Source organism: Centrocercus urophasianus, unplaced genomic scaffold, assembly GCF_019232065.1.
Source record: "Centrocercus urophasianus isolate 14NV4802_14NV808 unplaced genomic scaffold, USGS_Curo_1.0 seq_15, whole genome shotgun sequence".
NCBI lineage: Eukaryota > Metazoa > Chordata > Aves > Galliformes > Phasianidae > Centrocercus > Centrocercus urophasianus.
The window spans coordinates 27,202,457-27,217,216 of NW_024884697.1; the positions used below are offsets into that span (position 1 = coordinate 27,202,457).

Consider the following 14,760-nt stretch of genomic DNA (forward strand, 5'->3'; position numbering starts at 1 on the left):
ACTTTCACACTGTGGTCAATGATGAGAGTTGACAAAGAATGCTTTGAAAATGACATTCTGAAGCACTTCATATGCCCCATAAAATTTTTCAGATGTTGCTTGTAACTACAGGAAATTAAAAAGTTAAAGTGAAGCTGACAGACACTGTACAGTTTGATGACCTTTTCCACATGCTGTTTGTTCACTGCTTTGTAGCAACTTCTTAGATTAATAGTCCTTAACATAAACATTTAGAAATTCACTGGTGGTAGAATCAAAGACTGAACAGGCATAACATTAGAAAACATTGTGTATCCTAAAACAAGTCCATAGCTAGGACTTTAGAGATTAGATCTTAAGTTGCTCCAGTGCACCATGGTACTCATTTCTGAAATATGGAGTAGTTGTGCCATCCTTTTAGTCTCAGTATTAAATACGTTTTGGATTACTAGAGTAGAATGTGGGAAGTTTTCTCCTCATCAGAATGACAAGAATTATGTTTGTTGGGCTCATTTCACTGTTTTGTGTGTGGCAGGGTCCTTTGAAGCACACAGAAATTTGGATCTTAACTAGGGGCAATAGCTTTATCGTTGTCATCTTCCAGGTTTTGGTACACTCTGTATTTGTGGGAAAGATATTACATGTCATGATATGGGGAATAAGTCATAGAATCATAGAATGGCTTATATTGGAATTGACCTTGAAGATCACCTAGTTCCACCCCCCTGCCATGGACAGGGTTGCCACCCACTAGATCAGGACAATCTGGGATCTATCCAGCCAGACCTTGAATGCTTCCAGGGATGATGTTCCATGTCTTTTCGTTTTATGACCATTTTCTAGAGAAAAGGAGTGTATCAGAGATCCAGTGAGTCCCTTTCAGAACTTTGTTAATTTACCATATGTACATGTACCAAGATCTCTAGCAATCATTGTGAACTCTCTTGCCATTTTCTATTTCTGTAATGATAGACATGTTTCTGGGAGGTGTACAGCTTACTTCCTTTTCTTGTATTCTTTTTCTTTCCACACATGGCTGTTTCCATAGTTTGTTACACATCCCTTATATTGTTTCTCAGCAGATAAATTAAGGTCTTTCTGTGATGCTGTAATGGAATTCTGACTCAGACTGACAATTGAATAGAAATTTTGATTTGTTAAAAGAGGTATCTTTTAAACCTTAAGAAATTCTGTAATTTAAATAAGAAGTTCAACACTAATTGCATAAGATTTGTTACGTATCTTCTTTCTACCGGAAGTAGTCAGTGTATAAAAATAGCTTTGCATAGTTAATAATATGATTCAGAGTCTGAAACAGACATTTTCAAAGGGCAGCTAAATGTGTATGAGGCATTTCAGTTGTAGTTTTCCTTTGTTCTGTTTAATTTGGTTCTATCAAGAATATTTGCATGAATAATGTGAAATAGAGTGGAGGGAGTAGTTTCGTAGTTAATCAAACAGTTACGGAGCTGAGTTTGCATTTGGATAAATATTTATTGGAATTTTCCATGTTTGCTGTTAACTTCACAGAAGCTACAAGGATTACTTTAGCACCACTGAATGTTGATGTCACCGTTGGAGAGAATGCTACCATGCAATGCATTGCATCCCATGATCCCACATTAGACCTGACATTTATTTGGTCCCTAAATGGTTTTGTAATAGATTTTGAGAAAGAGCACGAACATTATGAAAGGAATGTAATGGTAAGATATTTTTGATCCTTATTTAGTTTGTGAAAGCCTGTTTGTTTTTTTTTTAATTTTTATTTTATTGTGAATAGCTGTTTTACTTTTTCTGTTGTGTGTCCAAGTCTGTAAAAATGCAATAAGCTAAGAACATAGCATGAAATTACAATTTCGACACTTTCTAGACATGTAGACACTTGCAAATAGGTACATGAATTCAGATACCCAAATTGACATAAGTATTTTGGAACTTCAGTTAAATCCCAGCCTGATGAATAGTGAATGTAGCTGGTAAGTAGTACTTACCTGTTAGTAAGCAAAGGTGCAGATTGTCTTGAAAAAGCATACACATGCATTCATTTTAACTTGCCCATGTTTTTCTCCTCAATGTTTCTGGAATTTGGCACAAGACTGGGCCAGGTGGTGGGTAGGAGTCAAGCAGTCTGTAAACACTGAGCAAGAAGAGTTTGTGTGAAGTCTAAACAAGTTAATACAAAGACGCTCATTTTGGCACATATGAAGAGGAATTACAAAGCTTTTGTGTTTGCATGTATGGATATTTCTTTACAGTCTTCTGTCAGGCTTATTCAAAATTAATACCTTGAGCAGAAATCCTTTCTAGTGATTAATTGTATTATTCAACAACAACCTCAGACTGGTTGCCAAAAGTGTATTTATTTAAGTTGCTTAAGTTTAAGTGATATAAAAATATTCAAATTTTGACACAGATTCTTTTCATGCTCCTAAGAGAAGCTGGAGATATGAAGAGAAAAGGCTGTTAGCAATGCTTCTAATGTCAGTATCTTCAAAATTACCTACCTTGTAACATCCCTCCTGCAGAGTCCTAGAACAGCAATGTTACTTGATCTTTCATTGAAGAAGAGATTCTTTTTACGTTGTTGTTTTTCAATGTCTATTTATGTCCACGTGAGAAGATATTTCAGGCATAACTATTTTATTCTAATTTGGAACAAACCAGTTCTTGAAAGGCTCAGTGTTGCCTTAGCCTACTCATTTGCGAAGTTGTAGACATCCCTAGGAAGTCACCTTGTTCTCTATCAGTGAAAGAACAAGTCTTTGTCCAAAAAGCCAGTGTAGCTATGCTAAGGTCAGATGAAAAATATTGAAACTCAAAGATACAAACTCTTTTCTGCAACTAACTCCCCAAAAATTTATTAACTTAATTAATTTAATAACTCCCCAAACTTATTAACACGGCACTAAGCAAGTAGAAAAACATATTTTGTGTTGCTTCACAAATTACAAACTACGTAGATTTACACCAGCTTTTCTTATCCAAAAAATTCCTGCATGTGGCTGTTATGTCACACTTTTGGTAAGTTTTGTATTCCCACATAGGTGAAGATGCTTGGGTCACCTTCTAATAGCATTCGCTTTCCCTCAGCTGAAGGCAAGAAGGAGCCCGAGTGACAGTCAAAATAAGAGCTCAAAGCATAAAGCCTTATTTCAGTATATTCTGTGTAAAAGTAACCACTGCTGGTTTGATCCTTCTTTTTTTTTCCAGTCACTTATCAGAAATGACAGACAGAAGTTGTGTTCCACTAAACAGCAAATCTGACAAAAGTAGTAGATGAAGCAATGATTTATGGAGGAAAGGTGAAAGTGTCTTTACCTGAGGACTGTAATGCAAGATACATAACCCAAGACCCCAAATTTCTTCATCTGTTTATAAGGTGTTTAACAAAAATTTTCTGTCCTTGACATACACTTCTGTGTTTTCCCCTTAGCAGTGAACGTAGAAGGAAAATAAATATATAAATACATATATTTAGGCATTCTATTCTGAAATGTAATCCCAATGTTAGGGCACTTTCTATCAAAATGCTTCAAGTGAATGAGTCTGGGGCTAAATGCATGCTTCAGCAAGTGTGCAGAGCGTAATTCTTTCTGCAGTTTAACTTCACATTTAGACTTACAATCTCATCTTTCAGATACAGACAGTGGTCCTGGATCTCTGATCCTAAATTCTGACTATCTCTACAATATCTTAAATACTTCTCTGAGGTTATTGATTTTTAAAAACAAATTAACCTATTTTGTTTCTATGGTCCGGAGAGAGAAAGAGGGAAGTCATTCACTTCATGTAGATATTGTGCTAGAAGTAACTTGTGTCTTTCAATAGATTATAGAGATATGTACTTCCTGGGATACAGAAGTAGCTGAGGTGTGACTAGCTCTTAATTTAGACAGTTCATTTAGACAGTTAAGTAAGTTAGAACCGAACATCAATTTATTTGTCAAAGTGTAACTCCATTTTCCCTGAGGGATACTTCTTACTTTGTGTTCCTTTTTGCACTTCATCAGTACTGATATAAATAATCAAAACATTTTTTTTTAGCTTTCCCTGGCCTTACTTCTGTGCTTTCAAATGCAAAGCAAGTGCAAATCATTTCTGTTTCTCTTCCAAAGGCAACTCAGTCTTCATCGCTCAGGATAGAGAGGCAGTAGGATTGCATTTGATGTCTATAGTACAGTTATGTAGTTATTTCAGGATTCAGGAATTAATAATATAGGAGAATTAAAAAAAAAAAGAAAGAAAGAAAAAGGGAGGGACACAGTATAAACGTTTATGTAGAATGTAATTAAGGGGAATATGCACTTTAAACATTAAACTGTGTTTCATGTATAATTTTCTAACAGAAAGGTGCTTTTTATTCCCCTTCAAATGTGAGCAAAGGGATTTCCTCTGGTCTACTGCTAATGTACCTCTGGTAATTCTCAGCTGAAGTCACTGGGTGGCAGGTTTGCTCAGGCTTTCTCTGGTGAAAAGGCATGAGGTGCTGTGCATTAGGCACAACAGCTCTAACTCTTGTATTGCCACACAACTCTTCTCAAACATGAAAGAAATAATATTCCATCATGAACATTGCAATCAATGGACATGTAATGCATGTCTGTGCTTATCATTTCTTGCTGATCCTAATCTGTCTTCCTGAGAACATTGCTAATAATCCGTGGTGACATGCAGATCAGCTTGATAAAACTGATTTCAGTTCTCAAAATAATTTTGATATTGTCATCACATAAACATTGTGACATGCTAATGAAATTCATGTAAATACCTGCATAAGTCTTTTTTTCTTTAAATGGAAGCTTTGGTAATGACACCATTTACTGAAGGCATAAGTAATTTGCATTACATTAGTGCTATGACTGATTAATCAAAAGAATGTTTGTCAGTGCTGTTTTGATTTCACATGACCAAGCGTAACAGTGATATTTGAAATGAAAAGTACATATACTAATTGGTTAACTTTCAAAGAATCAAATGCATTCTTCAAAATCTTATTATTAAATTGCTTGCTTTTGACTTTATGTTTGTTATTTAATTGAGGAACTAGACATTAACACATCCTTTAAAGCACTACAGATGTAGTGCTTCAACTAATCAGGAAACATCTGATGTCTGGTCATTTGTTATTTATGGATCTGCTTTTTGCCACGTATATTTAAAGATTGAAAGAACCTACTTTTAAAATATACTGAAAAATAATGTACACTACCCAAACAAATTGTTTTGATTTTTAGTTTGTTACGGAACATTCTCTTTAAAATGTGAAAGTGAAGTTGTATCTTTGTATTTTTAATACACTTTCAGAACATGCTAGTTCATTTGTATAGATAATAAGGAAGAAGAACTGCATAATTTAACTCTCCCTTTCTCTTTCCTTAGCTTTCCCTTCTCTTAGGAGTTCTTAACCTTACCAGGATCTTTAATGATTGAATTTCTTTTACTGAACCTTTATCAGGAGATCCCAGGCCCAGTTCTTAGGTGGTGGGCATTGTAATCAAGTGGCATTGCAATCAAGTAAAAAGCTCTTAGTGAATGAGGAGCATGGGATGAGTTGGTGCTGACACACCTCATTGTAATGACTGCTACTGAGCAGGAATTAAGATCTGCTGAATCCATGCTGACTCTGAAGTCAGGCCTCTGCATTGTGCTCTCCCGTGTCTGCAAAGACATGGCAGAAAGTTGACCATATGTGTCTGGCGCAGAACTTGCAGGGCTTGTACCTCAGGCTCTCTTTGCTTTTGAAGTCGCTTCTGAATCTAACCTGTCTGTGCATAACTGCAACAGTATGGACTGGACTTCACTGTATTCTCAAAAGTTACTGGTGTCTTTTTCCACTTGTGCAAATATTATTCATCTTACCTTACTCCTCTTCAAAGTGCAGAAAGCTTTGCAGTCTTTGAAGAACACATTTATAGTACTCTGAAGATGTGTGGCCAGCTACTTTATATTAAGGTAAATCACACACAAAAGGGCCTGTTTCTTTGCCTTCACTGCAAAAAGTGGTTAGATCAGATACCAACATCCACACTATTGATGTGTAAAACTGTTGAGATTAATTCTAGATTGAAGACATTTACCAAAAAGGAAAGTTCTCCTAGACATTTTTGTAAACCACACAGATTAAGTTGGACTGTAAAAATCCTATTAGATGAATATAGCCTAATAGCTGCTTAGTTTTTCTGAGTTACAATTTGCTGAGAATGGTGACTCCCTGCTTGGGCATAATAGACAAAAATGCGTTAATGTATGTTCCTGCTCAACAGATTACTGACTTGACAGTTTTACTTTATAAATCCCTCCTGTACTGCAGCAAAAAAAGATAAAAAGATTTTCATTTAATTTTTTTTTCACTGGTAATCCTCCTTGCAGACTGTTGAGTCTAGCCACAGCTATATGACAGAAAATCAATAAAAAATTCAGGAGGAGAGCTGAAGAATTTGAGAAAAATATTTGGATAGGGAAGCTCGGTTACCTGCTGACAGGGACTAAGAAGCTTGGTATGGACTGGAACAAAACCTGGAAGTCAGAGACATAGTGAGCTCAATCAGTACAGATTGCTAAATATACTGGGGGAGTAGATGGTTGTTCATGAAGCGTGGCCAACCAAATCATCTGAGCTCCTGATTTTTCTGAATAAAAGTCCCAGAACTCTCTGAAGGCACTGTCTGAACCTGTTATTACCAGTGTCTTAATGCAGCAGGGAGGCACTTTGGACATGAGTGAGTTTGAAGTCAAATATTTTCTCCAGATTTGGGGAAAAAATCTTAATAGTAATGTAGTGCATGGAATGAGATGGATGGAGCCAGTGGTTAAAAGTAAGGAAGGGTAGGAAAGCAGAAAACATAGTGCTGAAGATGAAGCCAACGAGCAGTTAGCTCTGACAGAAGGCATTGAGGAAGCCTATTATTAATCCACAGTGCTATTTCCAGCTCCAAATGTTGAACAGTTTACAGAAATGTAGCCTATTTAAGGGGATCATTATATGTCAACTACTGTTCTAGAATTAAAAAAAAAAGAATCTTAGATGATGGTGAGTCCTCACAAACTGCCCAAATCCATGTAAAATGTCTAGATAACTCTGCCAAAAAAAGAATCTGTGGAGAAAAATCTATATTAACATCAGGATATAAGACTATAGTAACATAAGGTAGTAGGAGCCTGTAAACAGCATCAGATCTTGTCTAATATCCAGCTGTATCCATCAGGTATTACAGTCATATAACCCTTAGAGTGGGGAGGGACCTTTAAAGATCATCTAGTCCAACTCCCCTGCAGTGAACAGGGACACCACAGCTAGATCAGGTTGCCCAGGGCATGGACCAGTCTTGCCTTGAATGTCTCCAGAGACAAGGCTTCCACTTCTATAGGAAACCTGCCCCAGTGCCTCATCACACTCACTGTAAAGGTCTTTTTACTTATATCCAAATTTATACTGGATATTACACAATTGTTACCACATTATTGTCCCATGTCAAAATCACACTATATGATAGTAAGGTCACTTTTTTATATTTCTTCACCTTGATAAGATCACATAGCAGATGTTTAGTTTTAAAATAAGAGGGAAGATCTAGATTAGATGTTGGGAGGAAATTCCTCAGATGATTATGAAACACTGGCACAGGCTTCCCAGAGAAGCTGTGGATGCTCCATCCCTGGAGATGTTCATGGCCAGATTGGACGAGGTGCTGGGCAGCCTGGGTAGCAAACAGCCCACAGCAGGAGCATGGAACTAGAGGTCCTTTTCAACTGAAACCATTCTATGATTCTGCTTAAGTTAAACAGGAGTTGAAAAAGTCTCACGGGTTAAGTACTACCCATAGAAATATAGTTGGTAGTTGACTGTGAATTTTCGTTGTCAGCCATAGCTATGAGCCATGAGTACAAGTCAACAAGTATACAGACTTTTCTTTTTCCTCTTAGAGGTAAAATAATGGGGCATGTTACCACAGGAGTACTGGTACAAAGCAAAGTATCCTGAGGCATTCACAACAGTGTGCTGAATGGGAAAGAATAATGTGTGTGTTGGAAGTATTTCCCAGTTCACATTTCAGAGGTAGAATTAGCACTGTACTTCCTTTGCATATAAGTATAGTTCACTGAAGGAAGAGGTTCTTTATCGGGAATGGCTCTGTCATCATTATCCTGCTGATTTTTTTATTTAGCCATCTATTTTTTTGCCAGATTTGGCTTATAAAACAAAGTGAGATAAGATCTTCCATGAACATGATAAAGACACTGGAACTGCATTGATGTTTTTGTCCCCATATAATCTGTTATCTCCATATCAGGAAAACAGCCATAATCATATTTACATAAGCATTCATCAACAGCTGTTGGATTTTCTGTATTACGTACTTTTATCTAACAGGTAGCAGATCCTCTCCTGACAGGAACAGAACATTTCAGATGAACATGTTTAAAGTTCATAGATTTAGGTATAAATTTTAGAAAAAATATTTAAGTTATTGCTAGCTTTGGAAAAAGTAATCTCCAAGACTCTCATCTCTTCCAAGTTACCTCTTACTAACTGTTCTATCATTGTATTCCCGCTGTGCATTAAAACACATCTAAAGTTCAGATTTTGGGAATTCTCCATCTCTGCATACCAGATTCTTACATAATTTTGTTATTACAGAGGGACTGTCAGCTTCATAGTAACATAAAGTCCTCCATTCTTGCTGAGGTCATGACCGAAGTCAAAAGAGTAGGCTCCTGTAGATGATTTTCAGTCATGTAGGGTTATGTTCTGTAGACTTTTAGTAATTATGTGCACAGGCAAAGGTGACTGTCAAAAAGGAACAGTGGATCTCAGACATAGAGCATACAGCACTATTTTTGACATCAATATTAAAGCATAAACATAGGGTTTGTGTGATGAAAGTCTTGGTTGAAACTTGGTAAATGTCTGAGTGGTAAACCACAGATACACTTGGAACATCCCTGAGTACTGCTATCACAATTTCCAGTCTGTGATTCAGTTTTCTGTGTATTAAGGAAGGCATTTTTGAGCTCAGCCACGCTGAGGTTTTTCAATGAAAACATACAGTGCGTTCATATCTAATTTGTGGACAGAATCTGCTGATGCCCATACTCTTTATTTGCTTTGTAAGCTCTTTGTTTACTGCCAAGAACTTGGGCTTATTCTGGTGCATGAAAAGCTTTATCACCAACTATATAAAATCTTTATTCAAGAGAGCTTCTGAACCAACAGGGTACAATACCATATTTATAGGCTGATAATGTTTAAACTACATTACATTTTTCCATTTGGTTTTCATCATTTGGATTTTAAGATCAGAGGGGAAATTATTGTTAACGGATGTATGTGGGCAAATCGTTAATAAATGCAACAAAATATTTTAACTTATTTGCTAAAATACAAATTAGTGAGTACTAAGACTTAAGAAATGTAATCATTTTTATGAAGTAGAAATGAGATTAAGAGACTTCTAGGTTTGTGCAGTTTTTGTAAAACTTACTGGACAAACTTTCAGATGTTTATATGTAGATCAAAGTGTAAGCAGTGATCAGAGACTCATGGACTGTAGTGTTCTTCTTAGGATGACATTTAGTGTTAATAAACTACAAGCTTATAGCAGAGAACTAGAATAGAGGATCGTTTGTCTCTTTTATTAAAAACTGAACAACAAGGCCAAAACAACGTAAAAATCCAACCACAAACTGGAAACTCAAGAGGTCAGAATTTACACCATTTGTTTGTTATCATCTTTGGAACTCAAAGCAGCAGGTAGCTGCCCTTCTCTACTCCTACGTTGGTACTGATACTCCTAATTACTTTTTGACTACAATTACTTTTACTACAATTCTTCTTGAAAGCTGTTGACAGCACTGTGTAGCCTGCTACAGACAAATAGTCAGGCAGCCAGCTGGTGCTCATTTACACAATAATCCCCACAGATTTTCACAGGATGCTGTCCTTGAAGGTAATCCCCCTGCAATTCTCATGAATTAACTGAGGGCAAGGAGCACTTATCCAGAAATGCTTCCGTTCCTGACCTACCTTGTGTAGGAAAAGGACGGTTTTATCTGACTATTTTAATCTCCTCTAAATAAAACTCTGAACTTGCTTCTAGTTTCAGAGCTTTTGGAAAATAATTAACCTTTACTTTTTCTTTTTTTTTTTTCCCCTCATTTTCAGTCAGGAAACATAAACTGGATGGTATAGCTTTATTTCATTTCTCCAAAACATCAAAATTCAGGGACAGTAATGACAGACTGTGATACTTAAATTGCGTTAAAATCTTTGTTGTTCACTAGGACTGTCCAGTTACAATAATAACACTAGTTCTTATGCCTAAACATTCAGCATTTTTACTTACTGTTTTGCATCTGAATTCTTTTTTGAAGGTTTCAGGATTGCAGTGTTTTGGTTTCCTTTTTTTTTTTTTTTTGTAGCAAAATGAGATTTCTGAACAATCTGGAGTGAATTACGAAAACACAATGTTGCCCATTCCAATGTTGTGTGGCATAAAACCATCTGTTCATCTTTTCTAACATTTCTACTTTCATGAAAGCAATTTGATATATTTTGTGTATATGTACTTGTTTGTTTTTCTGAAATACCTCTAAGACTGGCATGTGCATAAACTTGTGATTTAACCTGCTAATCTGTTTTGGGTTGGTTTTTTTTTTGAGGGATAAGCAAATTATTAGAAATGTTTATTTTTAATCATATATATAATTGTATTTCTTAATATAAAATGTGTTTTCCATTCAGGGTAGCTGTGGTATATATTGTGGTCTCTGTTATGCTCCTTGTTCTACAGGTGCATGTCTAGTGGGTTCAGAGAAATGTCCTAAGACAGAAATATTTTCTTCAGCTTGTGGTACTATCACAGGTAGCATGAGACAGTGAGCCTTATAGCCATCTGATAGTGTGACTACGTATTTTCCCCAGATATAATCACTTATACACTTTTTATTGAATTTACATACAAATACGGCTTTTATTTCTTTCTTTTTCTTTCCTTTTCCTCTCATTCCTCCTTTTCCTTCTTCCTCTTCCTTTTTCCTTTCCCCTTTTCATCTTCTCATTTCTTTTCCTATTTTTCTTTTCTTTTCCTGCAGAATGATTAAAACTTAAAATGTATTTATGTGGGGATTTGAGAGAACTTCTTCACATGATACATTAAGAAATTTTAACTCTTTATATCATCAGACAAGGGTTTTAAACCCCTCAGCAAGGGTTTTAAATTTGCTGTGAGAATTTATCACATTTTCAAGATATCCATTTTCCATTTACTCAACTTATGGGTCATTTATTGTGAATGGACATTTTAAATACCATTCTCTCTCAGCTTCAGTTCCTTCTCATGGGGGTAGTTAAAACAACTCATGTCACTTGCAGCTCTGCAAAAATTAAATGAATGAATTTCCCTGAAGATTTCTATAGTAAGAGAAAAAGTTCATGAAGAAATAATAATTCAGTATTCAAACATATTTGATTAATGAAGAAAGAGTGAATAAATGGGAGTTTGCCAAAGCTATCCATTAAAACAAGTAGGCATCCTTTACACACAATCATAGGGGTTGGAAAGGACCTCTGGAAATCATCTAGTCCACCCCTCTGCTGAAGCAGGTTCCCTGCTGCACATTACACAGGAAAGCATCCAGGTGGGCTTAAAATATTTCCAGAAAAGGAGACTCCACAACCTCTCTGGGCAGCCTGTGCCAGTGCTCTACAAATCTCAAAGTAAAGAAGTTTTTTCTCATATTTAGATGGAACTTCCTGTGTTCCAGTTTGTGCCCATTGCCCCTTGTCCTGTTGCTGGGCACCAATGAAGAGAGCCTGACCCCATTCTCTTGACACCTGCCCTTTACATATCTATAAGCATTGATAATATCCCCTCTAAGCCATGCCTCAGGTGTCTCAGCTTTTCCTCATACAGAAGATGCTCCAGGCCCTGTATCATTTTTGTGGCTCTCCACTGAACTCTCTCCAGGAGATTCCTGTCTTTCTTGAACTGAGCAGCCCAGAATTGGACAAAGTATCCAGATATGGTGTCACCAGAGCAGAGCAGAGGAGGAGAATAGTCCTCTTGGAGTAAGGATAACATGAGGGCACAATTAGGAACCCTTGTCTTAAATATACAAAGCAGGTGCACAGGCTATCTCTACAACTGGACTTTTTTCTAAGTGTACAAAATGGGGGCTTTAAATTTCTTGTGAGCTCAGTAATGCACCTCTTGATCTAATGATTCAGACATCAAGAAGGTTAGCTCCTGGCACACTACAGTTTTTTTTTCAGAATGTGTAATTCATAGGTTAGTCAGTTTCACCCCAACTGGAGAACTTTTTCCTAAACACAAGAGGCTAATAGAGATTACTTGTGGTCCAAATGCCACATGGTCGTGAAGCGTTAAGCTGCTAGGAGAACTGCAGAAGTTTTGGAAAGACTGTATATATGGATTGCTGTTTACTCGCACTAATAATAATCTTTGCTAAGATTTTGTTGTTGTTCTTCATTTAATTTATTGGAACTGACTTTCTGTATTTTTTTAGCATGTACGTTAAAAAAAGCTACTCAGTAGCTTTACTGAATGAGCTACATAATGTGTAATGCAGCAATTAAGTTACAAAGGACTTCATCTTTGTATTAGACTCTTCGGGATGAGAAGTTTATTTTATACTGCAGTCTTTGCTATATAATACTGAATCCCATCACTTTCTTTTATGTGAGTGCAGTTAATGATGACACCTACTATAAAATGTTCCTCTAAGTTAGTTAATTGTTCTTATTTATAAGAGCACGTTCTGTATTTCTGTAGAATTTTATTCACTTTATGTTTTACGTACTAAAAGCGTGGAAATTCTGACTGAAATTTAAAGACACCATGCAGAAATACCTAGCCATTATAAACTATTATGCTGTATTTGATTAGAACCAGCAGATTTTAAATCTGTGAAGATGGGAGTAGTACTTCCTCTGTTAACTTGCTAGGTGGAGACACTCTCCCCCTTCACCTTCTCCTCCCTTCCCACAAGAAAAAAAAGCAAAAAAGAAAACAGAATAAATTTTCTATTAAACAGATAAAAAGCAGTCAGCATTTTCCTTATATATATATATATATCTAGCTACATCAACTGAAGGTTTTAAAAAGTGAATTCAAAATAGCAAGATTTCCAAAGCATTGTGTAAAGCTATCTGAGGTTTAGACTTTCTTCGAATGTTCCTATATAATATAAAGAGAAATTAGAAGGGAAAAGATTGAAGGTGTCCAGCAGTATGACAGTAAAAAAGTGTGGTATGTATACAGAGAATGATGCATATGTCAGCAATGGCTGCTGGTAGATAATTGGGCAATGTCAATGGAAAGTGAGCTTTGGGGCTTGGATTAGACACCAAACTCTTACATAGCAAAGTGTGCTAACATGAATTCCCATTTTAACTGTACAGGTATGCTTATATCACAGAAGAATACAGACCAGTGCCTTTTGTCTGGCTCTGAGGACAACTTTTGTTGGAAGTTCAAATTTGCTAAATTTTATGCTCTCCCAACACTGTATGTAGGAGACTACATTTCCAAGGATTTCTTGTGTACTAGATGACTACGTGTTGGCTGGGGCTCCTTTTGACATAGGCTAAAATTGTGCATGGAAGGCATGCTAGGAATTAAGTGGTATACACTTAGATAATGCCACAGCAGAAGAGGTATTTTGTAATGTAATGTTGTGCTTGTAGGAACTTGAGAGGTCCAAAGAGGAGTGAGTTTCTTTATTAACAGTTACTGCTCATTGTCAGATCTTTGTGTTTGCTTATTGATTGCCAATTTAAAGCAAATGGCCTTTGAGTGGGAAATCATGGATCTGAAATTAGATATTTTTAGCCTTGCATTGGCGAAGTGCGGGGAAAGGATTAAGGTCTGTGATCATGATGACAGTGATGATGATGATGAGTCTGTGAGCCTCCTGAATGGAAGATTGCTTCCCTGGAATTTCTGATGTTCTCTGTAGCGGCTGGCCCTTACTCATCCCAGGTGGAGCAAGTCCAGTAGCCAGGGCCAGGCCCAGCCCAGGAGCAGAACAAGTCTATAGAGAGAATGCCAGGCCAAGGACAGGTGGGGATGGCAGCTGGCCTTTCATGGATGGCTATATCAGACCACAGTGAGGTGGGAGCTGTAGCCAGGCCTAGATTGTAACCTGCCTGTGATATAAATCTTCATGCTGTTTTAGGTCTGTAAAAGAACGGCAAAGCAGCATTCTGGTCTGTTAACAGGTCTCCACGAAACTGTTATCATACAAACATGCATAATTAGGAAATAATTGTATAGATGAATTGTCTGATTGCTGTTTATGAAAAAAAAAGGCTTAAAATAGTAGAAAATGAACAATGCCAGAAGTGCTTGTGAAGAAATATCTACTCTCTTGCATCATGTTTTTTTTCATATATGGTAAAGAGCAAGCATCTCTTCAAGAAACAAAGGGCATTTAAAGCAGTTGTCTCATGAATCAAAAATACCTTTGAGAGTGATCTCAAAATAAGCACTTTTTGGAAATAGCTACTACTGTATACCTGTATATCAATGGGAGGTATGTGTAGATGGGTATCAATTACACAGGGATGTTTACTAGCTTCATTAAGTACTCTTTTGAACAGATTAAATCCAATGGTGAGCTGCTCATTAAAAATGTTCAGCTGCGGCATGCTGGAAGATACACATGCACTGCCCAGACAATTGTTGACAACTCTTCAGCTTCAGCTGACCTTGTTGTAAGAGGTAAGGTTCTCTGTGTAAACGAGAAATGTTGCTGTTT

General features: G+C 36.7%; 1 protein-coding gene across 1 annotated transcript in view; it reads left to right on the forward strand.

Annotated features, from left to right (window-relative positions):
• The window catches only part of CNTN1 (contactin 1), a 237,459-nt gene that overhangs the window by 182,232 nt on the left and 40,467 nt on the right, over positions 1 to 14,760 (forward strand). The window contains 2 exon segments of the mRNA XM_042815730.1: positions 1,510 to 1,685; positions 14,603 to 14,723. Of these exon segments, the coding sequence (XP_042671664.1) occupies positions 1,510 to 1,685; positions 14,603 to 14,723 (297 nt within the window).